The sequence below is a fragment of the Neomonachus schauinslandi genome, chromosome 10, assembly GCF_002201575.2.
Source record: "Neomonachus schauinslandi chromosome 10, ASM220157v2, whole genome shotgun sequence".
Lineage (NCBI taxonomy): Eukaryota > Metazoa > Chordata > Mammalia > Carnivora > Phocidae > Neomonachus > Neomonachus schauinslandi.
In genome coordinates this window covers 31,299,167-31,315,553 of record NC_058412.1, presented here as the reverse complement: position 1 = coordinate 31,315,553, position 16,387 = coordinate 31,299,167, and the positions used below count along the sequence as shown (strand labels likewise).

At 39.9% G+C, this 16,387-nt stretch overlaps 1 protein-coding gene across 2 annotated transcripts in view; it reads left to right on the top strand.

Moving 5' to 3' along the window:
• Positions 1-5,314, top strand: part of CDKL4 (cyclin dependent kinase like 4) — a 34,462-nt gene extending 29,148 nt beyond the window's left edge. The window contains exons 8-9 of one of the 2 annotated variants that reach the window (XM_021697611.2): positions 2,529-2,663; positions 4,862-5,314. In XM_021697611.2, coding sequence (XP_021553286.1) covers positions 2,529-2,663; positions 4,862-4,963 — 237 coding nt within the window. In that variant the 3' untranslated portion in view covers positions 4,964-5,314. Of the gene's footprint in view, positions 1-2,528; positions 2,664-3,074; positions 3,180-4,861 lie in introns of those variants that run through there. The other variant, XM_021697610.1, reaches the window with a different exon arrangement.
• The last annotated feature ends 11,073 nt before the right edge of the window (positions 5,315-16,387 follow it).

Sequence of the window (16,387 nt, the reverse complement as noted above, 5' to 3'; positions counted from 1 at the left end):
TAGAATCTAAAAATGTTCTTTTTTTTTTTTAATTTTTTTAAAGATTTTATTTATTTATTTGACAGAGAGATAGAGAGCACAAGTAGGCAGAGAGGCAGGCAGAGGGAGAAGGAGAAGCAGGCTCTCCGCTGAACAGGGAGCCCGATGCGGGGCTCGATCCCAGGACCCCGGGATCATGACCTGAGCCGAAGGCAGCCGTTTAACGGACTGAGCCACCCAGGCGCCCCTAAAAATGTTCTTTAAACTAAAAACCCATAGGTATTTAGTAGACCAGATTTCAATAGATTGAAAGCCCATTAAAGAAAGTGAATGAATTCAACATATGATTGGAAATAAAACTGATAGGACTTCGTTATGATTCAGATCTGGGGAGTGAGTAGAGGAGGGCGGCAACCATGAGATATCTGTACCAGTTTCCTAGAGCTGTTGTAACAAAGTGCCACAAACTGGGTGACTGTAAGCAACAGAAATTTATTCTCACAATTCTGATGACTAGAAGACTCAAATCAAGATGTTGACAGGGCCATGCTCTCTGAAGCTTTTAGGGTGGATCCTTCCTGGCCTCTACCAGCTTCTGTTAGCCCCAGACATTCTTGAGCTTATGACAGAACTCCAATTTCTGTCTCTGTCTTCTGGTGTTTTCTCGATGCCTGTCTTTGTAGTGTCTTCCCTCTTGTAAGAACACCATCCCATTGGATTAGGGCCCACCCTATTTCAGTATGACCTTATCTTAACCATTTACATTTGCAAAGACCCTATTTCCAAATAAGATCACATGATGAGGTATTGGGGGTTAGGATTTCAACATAGTCAATCCGTAACAGTGCCCTTGAGACAAATCAGAACTGTTAAGTAGGCCACTGCATATGTGGGTCTGGAGTTCAAAGGAGAGGTCTGGACCAGAAATATACATGTGGAAGTCTCTGATAAACCTTAATAATTGAAGACTTAAGAATCAGTGCGATTAGCTAGAAACAGAGAGGAGAAAGGAGAGCCTAGGACTGAGCCTGGAGGAGTTCCACCCACCCATTGTGGAGAAGGTAAACTAACACAAGCTGATTTGAGAAGGGGTGGTCACGAGGTAAGGAGAAGGAAAGGGAGGCATCAAGAAGCCAAGGGAAGTTTCAAGGAGGAGGATGTGGTTAGTCGCGTCTAACACTGGAGATGAGAACACGACCTACCTATTGGATTTATGAATATGGAAGTTATAGGTATGAACAACAGGAGTCACCTAAGTGGAATGATGGAGGCAAAAGCCAGAACGAAGTGATGAAGAAATAGACCACTACAGTTTATATTCAGAATCCTGGAATATCAGTTTTTCTGTGCTGGTTACAGTCCTGACAGTGTTAGGCTTTGAGGAGACAGACCCCCAATAGCAGTTAGACTTAATTATGGTACGGATCATTAACATGAGGGTGGGGTGGGATCTGCTTGGAGCAAGTGACGCTCTGAAGGGACAGGTGAATCTGATTATGCTGATTATGCCGAGTAGGGTTGTTTCTTAAAGCCAGGTCCAATCAGACACAGCTCTGAAGGGCAGGTGAGACTATAGGAGTGGCAGCATTTGCAGGGATCTCAGAGACCTGAGGTCAGCTGGGGTTAGGGAGGAATGGACACGACAGGGCAGCCTCAGTCAAAATAATTATCTGGACACCCAAATGCCTCAAACTAAGTCTGTTATGTTGATAAGTTTTACTTCTCTTTCATGGCCGTAAGGCAGGAAATTTCAGGTCTCCTGTGCCTGGGTGTTCTAAGGCTGTTCTAATTTCTTATGGATCATAATCTGTCTTTCTTCATGGGAAAAGCCCCATTCTCTGGCCAAAGAGCATCAGGGCTTCTTGAAGAAAATCTTTGTGACGGGACTCCACCAGCCCTGCTGCTGCCAGAGTCCTCCCTTCTCTTGGAGGCAAAGCTAGAGGCTTCTAGTAGCCTCTAGTAGCCCTAGCCCTCCCCCAGTGCTTTGACTGATCACGAACTGCATTTACAACAAGTTCCCAGGTAATGCTGATGCAGCTGGTCCTGGGATCATGCTCGGGATCACACTTGAAGTGTCACACAAACTATGTGCTTTGACAAGTGATGAAGAGGTGTCATTGGTAGAAACACCTGATCTACGGGATGCCTGGGTGGCTCAGTCAGTTGAGTGTCTGCCTTCAGCTCAGGTCATGATCCCCGCATTGGGCTCCCTGCTCAGCGGGGAGTCTGCTTCTCCCTCTCCCTTTGCCTGCCCCTCCCCCTGCTTGTGCTCTGTATCTCTCTCTGACAAATAAATGAAATCTTTGGGGAAAAAAAGAAACACCTGCTCTAGTTGTAGCCCCCTTCCAGGGACACTGAATGTTCAGTTCTACCCTCAAGACTTTGAAATGGCAAAAGAAAAGCAATTCTAGTTATTAACAAGTTTCAAGTACTTGGTAATATACAAACCTGAAGATTTTCTAAACTCGTATTTGCTCTAACAAGTTTTTCAGTTTCAGGTCACAGTAACAAAATAGGCCCCCCTTTTAATACTTTCTCTTCTTCCAAAGGAGTGTCTGAAGATGAATCCTGATGACAGATTAACCTGTGCCCAACTCCTGGAGAGCCCCTACTTTGATTCTTTTCACGAGGACCAAATTAAAAGAAAAGCACGTACTGAAGTAAGAAACAGAAGACGCCAGCAGGTACCTCTGTTCAAAAGTTAAAGTGCTATAAAAATGATTCTTTTTTTTTTCTTTTTCTACTTTTCAAAGTGAGACCAGGTAGACACCAAGACCTTTCTTTGCACTGGTTTAGTTGTATTTGTTTATCTTAATAAATTTTGGTGATTGATGTGATAAAACCATAAAACTATGAAAATATCCAAATTTGTTGCAAAATCTTATTCCAAATATACTTGAATCAAAGTATTGCTCAACTTTTTGCCATGCTGATTGGATAGTTCATATACCCAAAATACAACAACTTCATACAATAAAACCCTGATTATAGCAGGACTGAGTTTGAACGTTACCAAGGAAAGCCCAGGACCCTCTCTCGCCTCCAGACACACCATAAAGGAAACTCAACTCTTCCGGTCTTTTTACCGATGGCAGGCACCTAAGCCTACCTTCCCTAAGCTTTTCCTCAAAACCAAGGACAAGCTCTGGCAAATACTAAGAGATGAAACTCAAATGCCTAAGAACCAAATTCTATCCTAAAATGTGCCAGTATCGTAGAATAATATGATGAATATGACAAACCTTGATTCTGCAGTTTCTTAGGTGACTGTTGCTTTACTTGGTTTCAGAAAAACTTTGAGGTTAAATCATAAACCCCACGGAAGTAGGTTTGTTTTGGTTTGGGGTTTATTTTTCATCTTGTGTCCCCAGCACCTAAAACAGTGTCTGACCTATAGAAGGTACTCGGTAAATATTATCCAAATAAATAAATAGCTGAACATTGCTTATTAATAAACAAAGATGTAACTTTCAAGTTACCAGACGGACAATCATCCCATTCTATGTTTGCTTCAGCTTCCACCTTTGATCTACTTATTGGTCATTTATCTTCTCATTAGCATGTCTACCATAAAGGAAGAAAGCAGGTGGTGGTTGTTTTTTTTCCACCATTTTAATAATTAAAATCGAAGTTTGTTGAGAGAGAAAGATCAAACTAACCAACAAGACGACATGTTAAGATGATTTTCAAATTTTTACTACATAGACCATTTTATCTTTTACTGTTTTAAGTTATGCGTTTGCAAGTCAAGCCCAATGCATTTTACTTAACCAAAAGATTAGGGTTTGCTCAAATAAGTCTGAGGCAGCAGTTTGAAATACAGGGTGAATTGTGTGTAAAAACACTGTCTCCTTAAAAAAAACATGTCACCAGATTCCCCCCGCTTGGCCTGGGAGGGTGAAGAGCAGCAGTACCCCATCCTGGCCCTCGGTTCCTGACTGCGCTTTTACCAGCCTCGCCTTGAGGAGGTGCCGATGCTCCTCTCCCTGGGAGTCTCCCGTTCACAGCTGTGTTCCCCATTCCTTCATACCCCATAGCCCAGCTGATGCAGATCGGGAACTTTATTTCTCCAAAAGGAAAAGAAGCACAAAGAGCAGCATAGACCTAGATAATCTCATTTACAGAACTCAGGTCATGTTCTCAGTCCTTCATCAACTGCATCCTGTCCCACTTCAGGAGGAAGCCTTACTAGAGCCCCCACCATTGAGACCATGGCTAAGCATCTCCGACCACCAGGTGAAGTCTCTGGAGAGCAAGGCCAGGAGAAAGGCAGGGATGTCTTTCAGGTTCTGGTTTTCTTACTGAACATGAGCCTCTTCCCTAAACATTTTATCGTATCAGAAAATAAACTAAAAATTCAAAAAGATCTTTCCATTCAATGTGGTTTCACTTTGTGAGTTCAAATTTCCCCCTGGATACCAACTTCTAGATCTCTGAGTGAGTAACCAACAATTTCCTTAAGACTAAATATTGTTTAAAATTGATAGTAAAGAGGTTTTAAATCTTTACTGTTCTGTCAAATATCCTAAAATTAATATCCTAAAATTAAAAATTTAAGATAGGTAGAATGTAGACTCTTGAAATTATTGTCTAAAAGCTGGGGGGCATCTAACTTTTAAACACGGACTAGATACTCAGAGATAAACATACTGAAATAAATCAACTACATCCATGAGAATCCTAGAATAAGTAATAGAACCTAATTTTCAAGTATCAGAATATCACAATTTTTGGAAAGGTAACCCTATTTGATTTTAAATTGATGTCTTTTGACATCTTTGTAACATATGTATCCTTTTTGTTTTGCCATCTTTAAATCAAATTGTACAAATAGGAATTCTTTTCCATTTATTTTCTTATTTTTGTCTTGTTCTGCTATTAGAATCAACTGTTGCCTCTCATACCAGGAAGCCACATCTCCCCCACACCTGATGGAAGAAAACAAGTCCTCCAGTTAAAATTTGATCATCTTCCAAACATTTAGGAAAATGTTCTTTCAAGTGGAAAGTAATTTAATATGTACACATTTTTGTACAAAAGAGATAGGAATTCTCAGTGTTTCAAATGCAAATGAGCCATATGAAAATTAAGATGCCTTCTAGAATTGTTTTGCTCTGATCATTACTGATTCCTCTGCCCGTGCTTTTTACATGCCAACTTTATCTTTTAGAACATTTTCTTTAAATGTTATAGAGTCTGAAACTGCACATATGGAGGAGACATTTCCATTTCATCAGAACAGCCCCCCCCGAGGCAATTTATAGTGAGAGTTTGTGGGCTTGTATGTTGATTGTTGGAAAAGATTTACATATGTCATTTTGGTTTACCTGACCACATAATGTCTTAGAGCATTATCAAATAGCTTGCCTAGCTGTTTTTGTGTAAGGAATGACATTATGTTTCTGCATTTTAATTCACTCTTATTATAACCAGGTCTGTTGAGTAATGCTGAATTTTATATTGGTGTAGGAAGGGAACCTTGAAATGTCATGTAGGTTTATCCCTCGATTCCAGGGCAGACTCTACTTTGTCTCATGAGACACTGACGATTCTAATTTTAAAGCAAGTCAGAGAAAATTCCATACATTTACATAGCAAATAAGGAACTACAAGGAATTACCATCCTCATGACATAATGCCCTATGATAACCGACTGCTGACTCTAATGCTGTCCTTTGGAACATCATCGTTTCTTATTCTTTTTCCTGGCTCGATCATCTCAGTGCTTAGATGTATCCTGTTGGGTGCGTGTCCTAAATATTTAGTTCACAGTCGATATTCTTCCAAACCTTTGAATCCATAGCCTGTGTGAACTTGTGCAGCCCTAAACTTGTGTATCATGAGCAGATCAGGTTTGTAAGTGCTTCCAACAACAGAAAGATTGTCGTTCAGTTAACTTCTTTGTGTCTCCTACCAAAAAGAGGAAGCAAACAAACAAAACACCACAGTAGGTAAGCCCCGTTTACACTGGGATATTTTCCCAAGTACACTTGACAGATACACCTAAATACATACATACATATGTACACATACATACATATATGTTTATAAGTTTTGAAACATCATGATAGATGCCTTTTATCCTAGACATCAAAGAATGAGGCAGTTTAAAGGGCTTTTCGTTTGCTAGCAAGGAACTCATGTAAAATAATAGCATGGGGTTGTCTATCACTGCCTGGCATAAAGGCACAAAATAGTGATGTTTCAATAACTATTAAGATTATTTCATTAACTCTTTTCTGCTCCTGGGTCTGGCATGCTTACCTGAATGTTGTCAAATTTTGCAAATACACATAATTCCAAGAAATGCCATGTATCTGGCACTATACGCCAAGCATAAATTGTTTTTAGGAAAACACACTAACATCTTCTGTTCACCTCTAAAAGTTTATTGCACTTATAAACATGGCTGTGGAAACTGCTAGAGAATCTTGTTCAGTTATTCGGGAGGGGCATCTCTTTACTTAGGAATTATGGCATCTCAACAGGGGTTTCTTGCTCACTGGAAGAACATTCTAAGTGGGCTTATTTGGCCATTTAACATGCTTAGTGTGACTCTAAGCTTCTTTGGTCTTCCTCTTGTCATCTTATCATCAAGAATGTGTCTCTTCAGATTTGTATGTTTCTTGCGTTTTTAATTAAATGATGCCACAGGAGCAAGGAAAATGAGAAATAAAAGATAAACGGCAACTTTGCTGAAAGATTTCTTTTTAACTTCCATAGTGTCTTTATCATGTAAGCCTTCTTTCTTTTTTTTTAAAGATTTTATTTATTTATTCGACAGAGAGAGACATAGCGAGAGAGGGAACACAAGCAGGGGGAGTGGGAGAGGGAGAAGCAGGCTTCCCGCGGAGCAGGGAGCCCGATGCGGGGCTCGATCTCAGGACCCTGGGATCACGACCCGAGCCGAAGGCAGACACTTAACGACTGAGCCACCCAGGCGCCCCTCATGTAAGTCTTCTTATTGCCAAACTACTCATCCTGCTCCAGCTCTCCTAAATATCTACAGTACATTACACACACACACACACACACACACAAACACACTCAGAAATTCAGAACACAGCACACAACTCCAGTTCCCATTTTGCTTATAATCATGCTTCAAACGGTTGATAGGGTGACTGTCATTTCTTAGTTTTGCTTACATTTAAGAATTACTGCAAACTGGCGTTTTTCTCTCTCAATTTTTTTTTCCATAGACAAATCCATCATTTAGAGATCACTGGGGAAGGGGGAAAGAGGAGAAAGCATCTAATGCTTAGGAAAGTGCTCTGTTGCAGTCCTTTTACCATGAAGAAAAACAATCATCCGAGTAACATTTGCACACTGGCCCTTTCCCTGGGCGACCCGCCTCGGAATCACGCAGGCGCACAGACCTCAACCTACAACTCTTTTCTGTTTTAAGTGCCTGTTTCTCACTTCGGTGCTGCACATACTCCCTTGCATTTCTCAGCCACATGGAAGATAGTTGCGCTTCAGCATGTAGTGCCCAAATTAAGTAATGACTTCTGTAAAACTCATCGGGCTCTTCACAGAAGCCCACACAATTCTGTAACCACGCATTTCCTTTACATTCTTATGAGGTTTCTGGCTCGCCTGTGACTTGTCTCACCCGTGCCAGCTTTCAAGCTTTTTAATTTATGTATATAGCTCTTTCCTGGTGCCGTCCAAGTATTGAGCCATCGTAGTGAGCAGCACCACCTGAATGCTCCCCCTCTCTCCACTCCCAGGCGTGATCTCTTCGCACCCTGGTTTCCTCAGACTTTCCACATCGTACCTGAGAATCTCCAAGCAGCCAAGCAGTTCGTTTTATTTGGTTTGCAGAGCACTTTACAGAGAATTGAAAATGCGGACTTTAGTTCTTTGTGCTCCTGCTGCTGCTTCAGGGAAGAAGGAAATACACCATAGAAAAGGACGTTTCATTAGACCTTTATCAGCCCTGGGAGTCTACTTGCTTGGACTCTGCCTTTGGGCTCCTTTCAGTCCTGGTCATATTTGACTGCACTTGTTCCAACTTGCCCCCAACCACAAAGCCCTTTTAGGGGGTCACTTTTTGGGGATTATTTTAACTAGACTGAATTGTTAAAAAATTGTATTCAAGAGGTTTTTGCATGCTTTGGATTAGGGAGATAATTGAGGAAGGGGTGCAAACAAAGCTCTCAGGCAGGAAAGAAAGAGGTGAGCAGAGAGTAGACTATCCCCCTTCTAAGTCAGCCATATCACGGCTCTTCATTGCTCTGCAGATCTCCCAAACTACAAGACCTAAGAAAATTAATAAGTTATTTTGAAAAAATTCTCAACTCTGAAGATTTTTTGTGGTTCTTTAGCTTACTTGCCATGGAATTACAGTTGTTCAAAAAGATGGCACTTTCTTATTCATTTGTCACTACCAATGATTTCCAATCCTGGTTTCGGAACAACTTGAATGGCACAGAATTCTCAAAAGAAAAAACAAAACAAAACAACAACAAAAAGACCAAAAAACTTTTTTTTGTTAATTAAAACATACTACCAGAAGAGGAATGATCGTACAACTGCACAAACCTTAAAATCTTGAAAAAAATTGGGGAGTCAGTATAAGTATTAACTGAATCACAGATTCTGATTTATAATGCATATGTATGCATTACATATAAATTTGTGATGCATACAATTAAGACATAAAGATAAAATGCCACACATGATAAAGTAATGTTCTGGGTGTGTGTGTATGTGTGTGTGAGTGTGGGTGTTTGTTTCCTAATAAAATCATGAACTCATCAACTTCATTCTTGTTTTAGTAGAAGACAAAGTCTTTACCAGTGGTAGGTTAAAGAATAATAGACTTATCATTTGGTCTGGGCGTTAGGACACCAGGTTCTTGACTGGCTTGCAATTCTCCGTGTAGCCTTGTCACAACGTTTAACTGTTCTGTGCCTTCATTTTCTCATTTGAAAAATAAAGGAAGAGATAAGCTAGGTGATTTCTAGGGCTCCCATTCAGCTGTGGACTTCTGTGATTCTCCATAGCACATGGCGTTTCTGTCCTGGACATTTCTCCCACTAGAAGAGGCTTTCTAGAGAGGAGCTAGATCTCTCTCTCTCTCTCTGTGTCTCTGTCTCTCCCCTTCTCCCTCCCCATCTCTCATCTCTCCCTCGCTTGCTTGCTTTCACACTCACACACACACATACACACAACCACTCCCTGCTAGTTCTATCACGTCAATAGTAGTTTGCAGACAACTAATGGAGGTTCAATTTTATAAACTAGAGTGGATTTTAAAGCTAATTATCACTAAATTTTAATTAAATAAAACAGGTGTGCTTTTAAAATGCAGAGTAATATGTAATCATTCTTTGATGTTTTAATATATAACTCTAATTAGCTGGGAAATGATACATATGCTGTGAAATACTAATTTAAGATATCCATTAAGGCAAAGAACACTGAGGACATTTCTAACTTCAGCAAAACTTTTAATGCTTTCAGTAAATGGTAACTTAAGGGAATTCTACAAATATGTCTAAATTATACCAGTTTTATATTTGAGCAGCAGAGACTCAGTTTCAGTCTACTTTATATTTAACCTGTAATCTACTCAAGCTGAGATTTGGTTATCGTACTTAACAGGAGTAGAAACAACTTGTATTTATTAAAGTTACAATTTTTCTTTTCTGTTGTGAACACTAGTCACTGACCATGTCTCTCAATACTGTCACATTGAAGATTTTAGAATCTATTAGTAGAGAAGCAGGTCTATTTCAAACCGCATGAACTTGTAGCTGTAATATTAATTAGCACACAATAATTAGCATAATGACAACTTATACCGCAGAAACAATTCACTACAAAGCAGATTTAGTTATTATGTTAAATATACATAATATTTTAAAAATTTAGCTGAAGATGTTTGGAAAACCTAAATATGGGCTTACTTTGGTGACCTTACATTTGTATATATAACTCAACCTGAATATGTTCTTTAGTTTATTTTAATAAAAGTTAGAAATATTTCTGTCTCCTTATTTCTGTTCAACTCACCTATTAGTCCATTGCCTAATACTTTGTATTTAAATGAGAAAAACTGTCATATTCACATATAAACTTCAGAACTTGTTATTTCATTTCCTCTCAGTTGGACTATTTGAACAGTTGGTATAGCAACTCTTCCTTTTTGTGCCTTGAGTTGGCAATTTTCACAAATGGAAAAACTAAGAAAATCTTTTCCAGTCCAACCCAATAGGTGCTTATTCCTGAGAACATTTACTTTGAGGCTATAAGGTTTTTTTCTTTCAATTCATCAAAATATTTCTCTGACCCTTCCCAATACATAAGCTACAAAATATGAAATTTTCTTGCAACTTCGATTCCAAATCATCACAGTAGTTTCTGTTGTGGGTTTAAAAAGTTGAAGAGTCTTGGGGCGCCTGGGTGGCTCAGTCGGTTGAGCGACTGCCTTCGGCTCAGGCCATGATCCCGGGGTCCTGGGATCGAGCCCCGCATCGGGCTCCTTGCTCTGCGGGGAGCCTGCTTCTCCCTCTCCCACTCCCCCTGCTTGTGTTCCCTCTCTCGCTGTGTCTCTCTCTGTCAAATAAATAAAATCTTAAAAAAAATAAAAAATAAAAAAAATAAATAAAAATAAAAAGTTGAAGAGTCTCAAAGACCAAACCTAGACCAATGATCAAAAGAGAGAAAAACAATTAGTAAAATAATGAATGAGGTCACTATTTAAAGATGCTTCATTTTTTTAATTTTCTCTTGAACTAATCTTTCTGCTTTCATTATTTTTAATAGTGCTGTGTTGAGAGAGTATAGTAGATTCTTTCCAACGCTGACTGCAAGGATTTCTCCCATCCCAAGGCCTTTTGCAATGACACTTTGCCATTCCTTTTATCAAGAGGTGAAGTCTCCCTCCCTTCTCCTCACCTTGTGACTAGTGACTTCCTTAGACAAAGAGAATGCAGCAGATGTCCCACTGTGCTATTTGGGGGCCTAGGTCGTGAAAGGCCTGGCAACTTCTGCTTTCTCTGGGGAAGCCAGCCACCATGCTGTAAAGAACTTAGACTAGACCTCCAGATGACAAGATACCCTATGAAGAGAAAGAGGCCACAGGAGGAACACCAAGGGGCCAGTAAAGCCTTCTTGGACTTTCCAACTCAGTGCAGCCACCAGCTGAATATAGCCAAATAAGTGAGACCAGCATAACTGCCCAGCTGTGCCCAGCCCACCCACAAAATTATGAGAATAAATTGTTTTCAGCCACTACGTTTTGGGATGATTTGTTTTGTAGCAGTGATAACTGAAAAGAGTATGTTTCTCAGTTGCATACCACTGAAGTTGAGAAGCATGTTCACAAACAATAATCACACTTAAAGTTAGGCAGGGATCTGATGTTCTTTTATATAGAACTATACACTGGAGGAAATCTGAAAATCATTCTTCCCTACCACACATTGGCCTCTTTCTTTGGATTCTATTTATTTTAGTCAAGGCTACTATCCTTCCAAAGAGGACATCATCTCCTCATAAAACATATGTAACTATCCTATGCAGGAAATCTAAACACCGTAATGAAGAAATGATCCAAACATTGGATTTTACCAAATACATGAGTACATTCTTGGTGGAAATTTACTTGATCTCTTAAAGTGGCCTAAGAGGAACTGCAAGGAAAAAATATTCATGTCTGTGTTAGATAACTGGATAGATGCCAAACTATTCATTTTCTACCTTTTGCCCAAAAAAAGAATCAGCCAGTTTGGTCCTGATGGGTGTTTTTAACCAGTGCTCCTCACGTACCCTCCCATTCAGCAGACATCGGCTAGTGATCATCTTCTGTGCTCTTAGGGAAAAGGCTTATCTAATTGCACGAAAAGAGCTTCTCCTCATTCAAAAAGGTCTCTAGCACCTTTGAGTATTCAGGATGACTGGTTTCACTGTCTTTCCACATTTTCCCTCTCTCTGAACCAGAAAGACATCCGACCACAAGTCATATTTTGGCTTTGCCACTTCCAGGTCATGACCTTTGATCATCAGTGTCTTCAACTCTACAGTGAGAATAATAACACTTACCTGAAATGAGAATCCTAACACCTGAGGTTGTTAAAAGTATTACATGAAATGATGATGTTAATGTGCTTTGTAATAGAAAGAGCTATATAATGATTGATTATTTTATTACCCTCTAGAACTTTGGGAATATATTAACTTTTTCATTAATTGTGGTCCTTTGAAGGAAATCCATAGAATATTTTTTAGTTTGACTATTTCATTTATTACTTTTTTTTTTTTTTAATGAGAGACAGAGAGCATGAGAGGGAGGAGGGTCAGAGGGAGAAGCAGACTCCCTGCTGAGCAGGGAGTCCGACGTGGGACTCGATCCTGGGACTCCAGGATCATGACCTGAGCCGAAGGTAGTCGTTTAACCAACTGAGCCACCCAGGGGCGCCCCTATTACTTTTTAATTGAAGTATAGTTGACATACAATACTATATTAGTCTCAGGTGTACAACAACAGAGTGATTCGACATTTATATACAGTTCAAAATGTTCATCACAGTAAGTGTATTACCAGCTGTCACCATAAAAGTCATTATAATATTATTGACTATATTCCCTATGCTGTACTTTTCATCCCCATGACTTATTTATTTTGTAGCTAGAAATTTGTACTTCTTAATCCCTTTCACCTATTTTGCCCATCCCCCACCATGCTCCCCTCTGGCAACCATCTAGACTTTTTTTTTTAAAACAGTGGTTGCCATGTTTCCTCCCAAAAAGGTGTGAGACCTCATCCTCCTCAATTGCTCGTATCTTCTATGTAATGACTTTTGCATTTCCAACATGAAAAGGCCCTTATCTTCCAGCAGACAAAAATGTCAAGTTTTTCTCTATATCAGTTGAATTTATTGATATTATTGAAAATGTTTGCTTATTGTTAGCAAACACTATCAAGTCATCAAGTACTGGGTAGACACAGAAGAAAATAAGCCCTCAAGGGAATATATAGCCTCCAAGAAGAAACAGCCTGATGGAGTTGGCCACAAATTAAGACCTCACCAGAAAATTTAGAGAAGACACCAACATCAGCATCATGAGAAAATCTGACCAGAACTCCAAGAGATTTCCTGAGGGCTTGGAATCATCAGAGATAGAAGAATTGGCTGGGGAGGTACAACTAAATGTTGATGAAAAAGCATTTTCGTTATGGGAATACACAAAACAAATTTAATATTGTGTTTGTCCAAAAAAAAAAAATATTGTGTTTGTCCAGCATGATTAGCTACTGGAAATTCAGCTAGAGAAAAAAGCAGGAGACGTATGTTAGAGACACGAGTCTTAATGTGTGTGTTCTGGCAACCGAAATCCTATGAACAATTTGTATTTGTGAGGCAGTGGGGCAGTGCTGTGAGTGAGAAGAAAAGTCAGTGCTAATCTTGGAGAAATGCTTGCTGTGAGAGGAAAAAAAGAAAAGGAGAGGAACTGTCAGGAGTGCATCTAGGGGAAGAATTGGCATTTGTCACTTGTCCTGCCACCATCCCCATCTCAAGATCACCTTTCCACCATTCCTCCCTTCCTCTTTCATAATTATCCTCCTTTCTACTACCTGAAATTTTCAGGTCAGAGAAAATCATACTGTATTTAATCTTACGAATATAAGAACCCCTGTAAAATACCAGGCCTACCTTATATAAACTAAATTTGAAAATAATCTTAGATTGAATTCAAATAAATCTCTAAAATGTATTTGTTTTAGAGGGACACCTGGTTGGCTCAGTCAGTAGAGCATGCAACTCTTGATCTAAGGGTCATGACTTCAAGTCCCACATTGGGTGTAGAGCTTACTTAAAAAAAAAAACACACACGCGCACACACACACACATTTGTCTTAGAGACTGACTTCTCTTTAGATGCAATACTCTTCGTTCTTCTGTTAATGTGATCACATTTAGAAGAAAAATCCCTCACCAAAATTGATTCCATCAAATGTTCCCTCTAAATCACAGGTTCTCAGCCATGAGTTGGCTTCAAGAGATCCATTGGAAGTCCCCTCTTCCATTTCCAAATCCAGATTTTGTAATGTAACTCGGGGCTACTGTCACACCAAACTCCAGGAAGTTCTGTTGGGTTAACATCTAGACAACTCCTAGTACTTCCAACCAGGACAAGGACCTCTTCCCTCTTGCCCTGGTACTCCCCAGTTTGCCTGTCCCTGCATCTAGAGCCTTTACACTTGAAATAGGGCAAGACCATGACTAATTCTGCCCAGAGGCTGACTGGCCTAGAAGAGATAAAAATCTCTTCCTCATTCTACTTGAAATATTTAACATTTAGAAATGCATCTGGGTTCCAGAGTAATCCCACTGAGATTAGGGAGATAAAGTCCCAGTTCTGATTTTTATGTGAATTTGTTTAAAGGAATAGCTTTCCCAAGAGCTGTTCGTCATCAGTATGCTGAGAAAAATGGGTGTGTGGGCTGCCATGGGGGGCACTATTGACTGGCTGGAGGGCAGCATCAGAGCCCCCGTCTCTCTTCAGGACTTGGAGTGGAGGCCACCACAGGGGGTAAGAAATGGAGGTGGAAATAGGCCGACAGCAAACTGTGGGCTTCAACAATGTACTAGTGCCAAGCCCGGCCATCATTTCTTACAAAAACCATGCACCAGAGCTGTGCAGGCAAGGAGAAATAGCATGGGGCAGGGTTCTAGAGCCAACCCCACTGCAAACTGCACTGTGCTAAACATGTTCTCTTGTGTCTCTCTGGCCTCTCAGTCAGTAATAAGGAGTAGTCAAGCTCGATGTTTTTAAGGATCCTTCTGGCTATGAGAGTTTCTGAAATGATATAGACAAACAACTGTCATTATTCTCTTGTCCTGTACCTGTGTCCTCCTTCCGTCCTTTTCTCAGGTCTTTTACAGATTGAATAGAGAGGTGAGGACAGAGCAAGAGCCTAGCTAGGGATCATGCTCTGTCTGCTTCACAAGGAAGGGACTAGTCCTGTGTCCTCCCACCTTCCCGGTCAACTCTAAGATCTCCTTTCTCCAACCTGCCAGCTCCATGGTGGTGAGTGCAAAATCCTGAGGGTGCAGTTGCTTTGCAAGAGCCCAGCTGTCAATTTTTCAGCAAACCAAAAATATATAAGAGGTACTAGAGGGTTTACATTATTCAACACTGGGCATGGTATTGGTTTTGTTATTGCTGTTTTGTTTTGCCTTTGTAAGCACTTTAAACTCCTTGTTGCTACAGATTATGGCATACCATAAATAGATAAGCTGGATGCCACTCTGAAGAGGAAGAATATCATTTTTGCCCAATAAATGCACAACGTGCCCTTTGATCAATAACATTGACAAGGAAGAATACATATGGCTGAAAGGTAGCCATTAAGTACAAGTGAAACTGAAACTTCAATTTTCAAATTGCGCAATCCCTAAGGATTAAAGTAAATCTTTGGCCAAGATCCCCAAGAAGACTCCATCTAGTTACATTGCTAGGAGATTTTCCAGGACTCTCAATATATAAAATCCTAGAACATTTTTTACAGTATTTTTATCTCAACTTGTTAACCATTAGACACTGTCTTGCACAAATTTACAAAGTGTTTTTTGTTTGGTTTTTTAATTGTCAGAATTTGGGGTTTTTTTAAGATTTTTTTTTTTTTTTTTTAGTACACTCTACCCCTCAGTGTGGGACTGGAACTCACAACCTCAAGATCAAGAGTCACGTGCTCTACTGACTAAGCCAGCCAGGCACCCCTTAATTTTCAGAATTTCTAAACCCAAAAGGGAGCACTAATGACCAAAGCAGTTGGATATTTTAGGAAATTTGATAGGATCAAAGCAAGAGAGAAGCATTAAGTAATAATAGAAATCTCAAGCCTTGTGTAGTAGCAAGGAAAGAAATATTTTAAATCAATATTCTAAATATAAAGCAGCTATCATACTTGAAATACAAATCATCGATGCATTATGGAGGCAAATTATGGCTTTTCCTTTTTTTTAAAAAAAAGATCTTATTTATTTGAGAGAGAGTGTGTGCAAACACGAGCAAGAGGGTGGGTGGGGGAGGGGCAGAGGGACAGGGACAAGCAGACTCCCCACTGAGCAGGGGGTCTGATGCTGGGCTCGATCCCAGGACCCTGGGATTAGGACCTGAGCCAAAGGCAGACACTTAACTGACTGAGCCACCCAAGTGCCCCATGGCTTTTTCAAATAATCCTTAATTTCACTGACTTATACATGTATCATGTATGACATTATGTATTATCACCTCTTTTCTGATGACCTTTAGATCATCAGACCTACCTCTTGGTAGATTAACTGGTCCAAGGGAACTAAATTACAGTAAGCCCTCCTTAGATGTCAGGCACTGGATCGGATGCTTTATACTACTCTCTCACAGACTCTCCCAAACACATGACTAAATA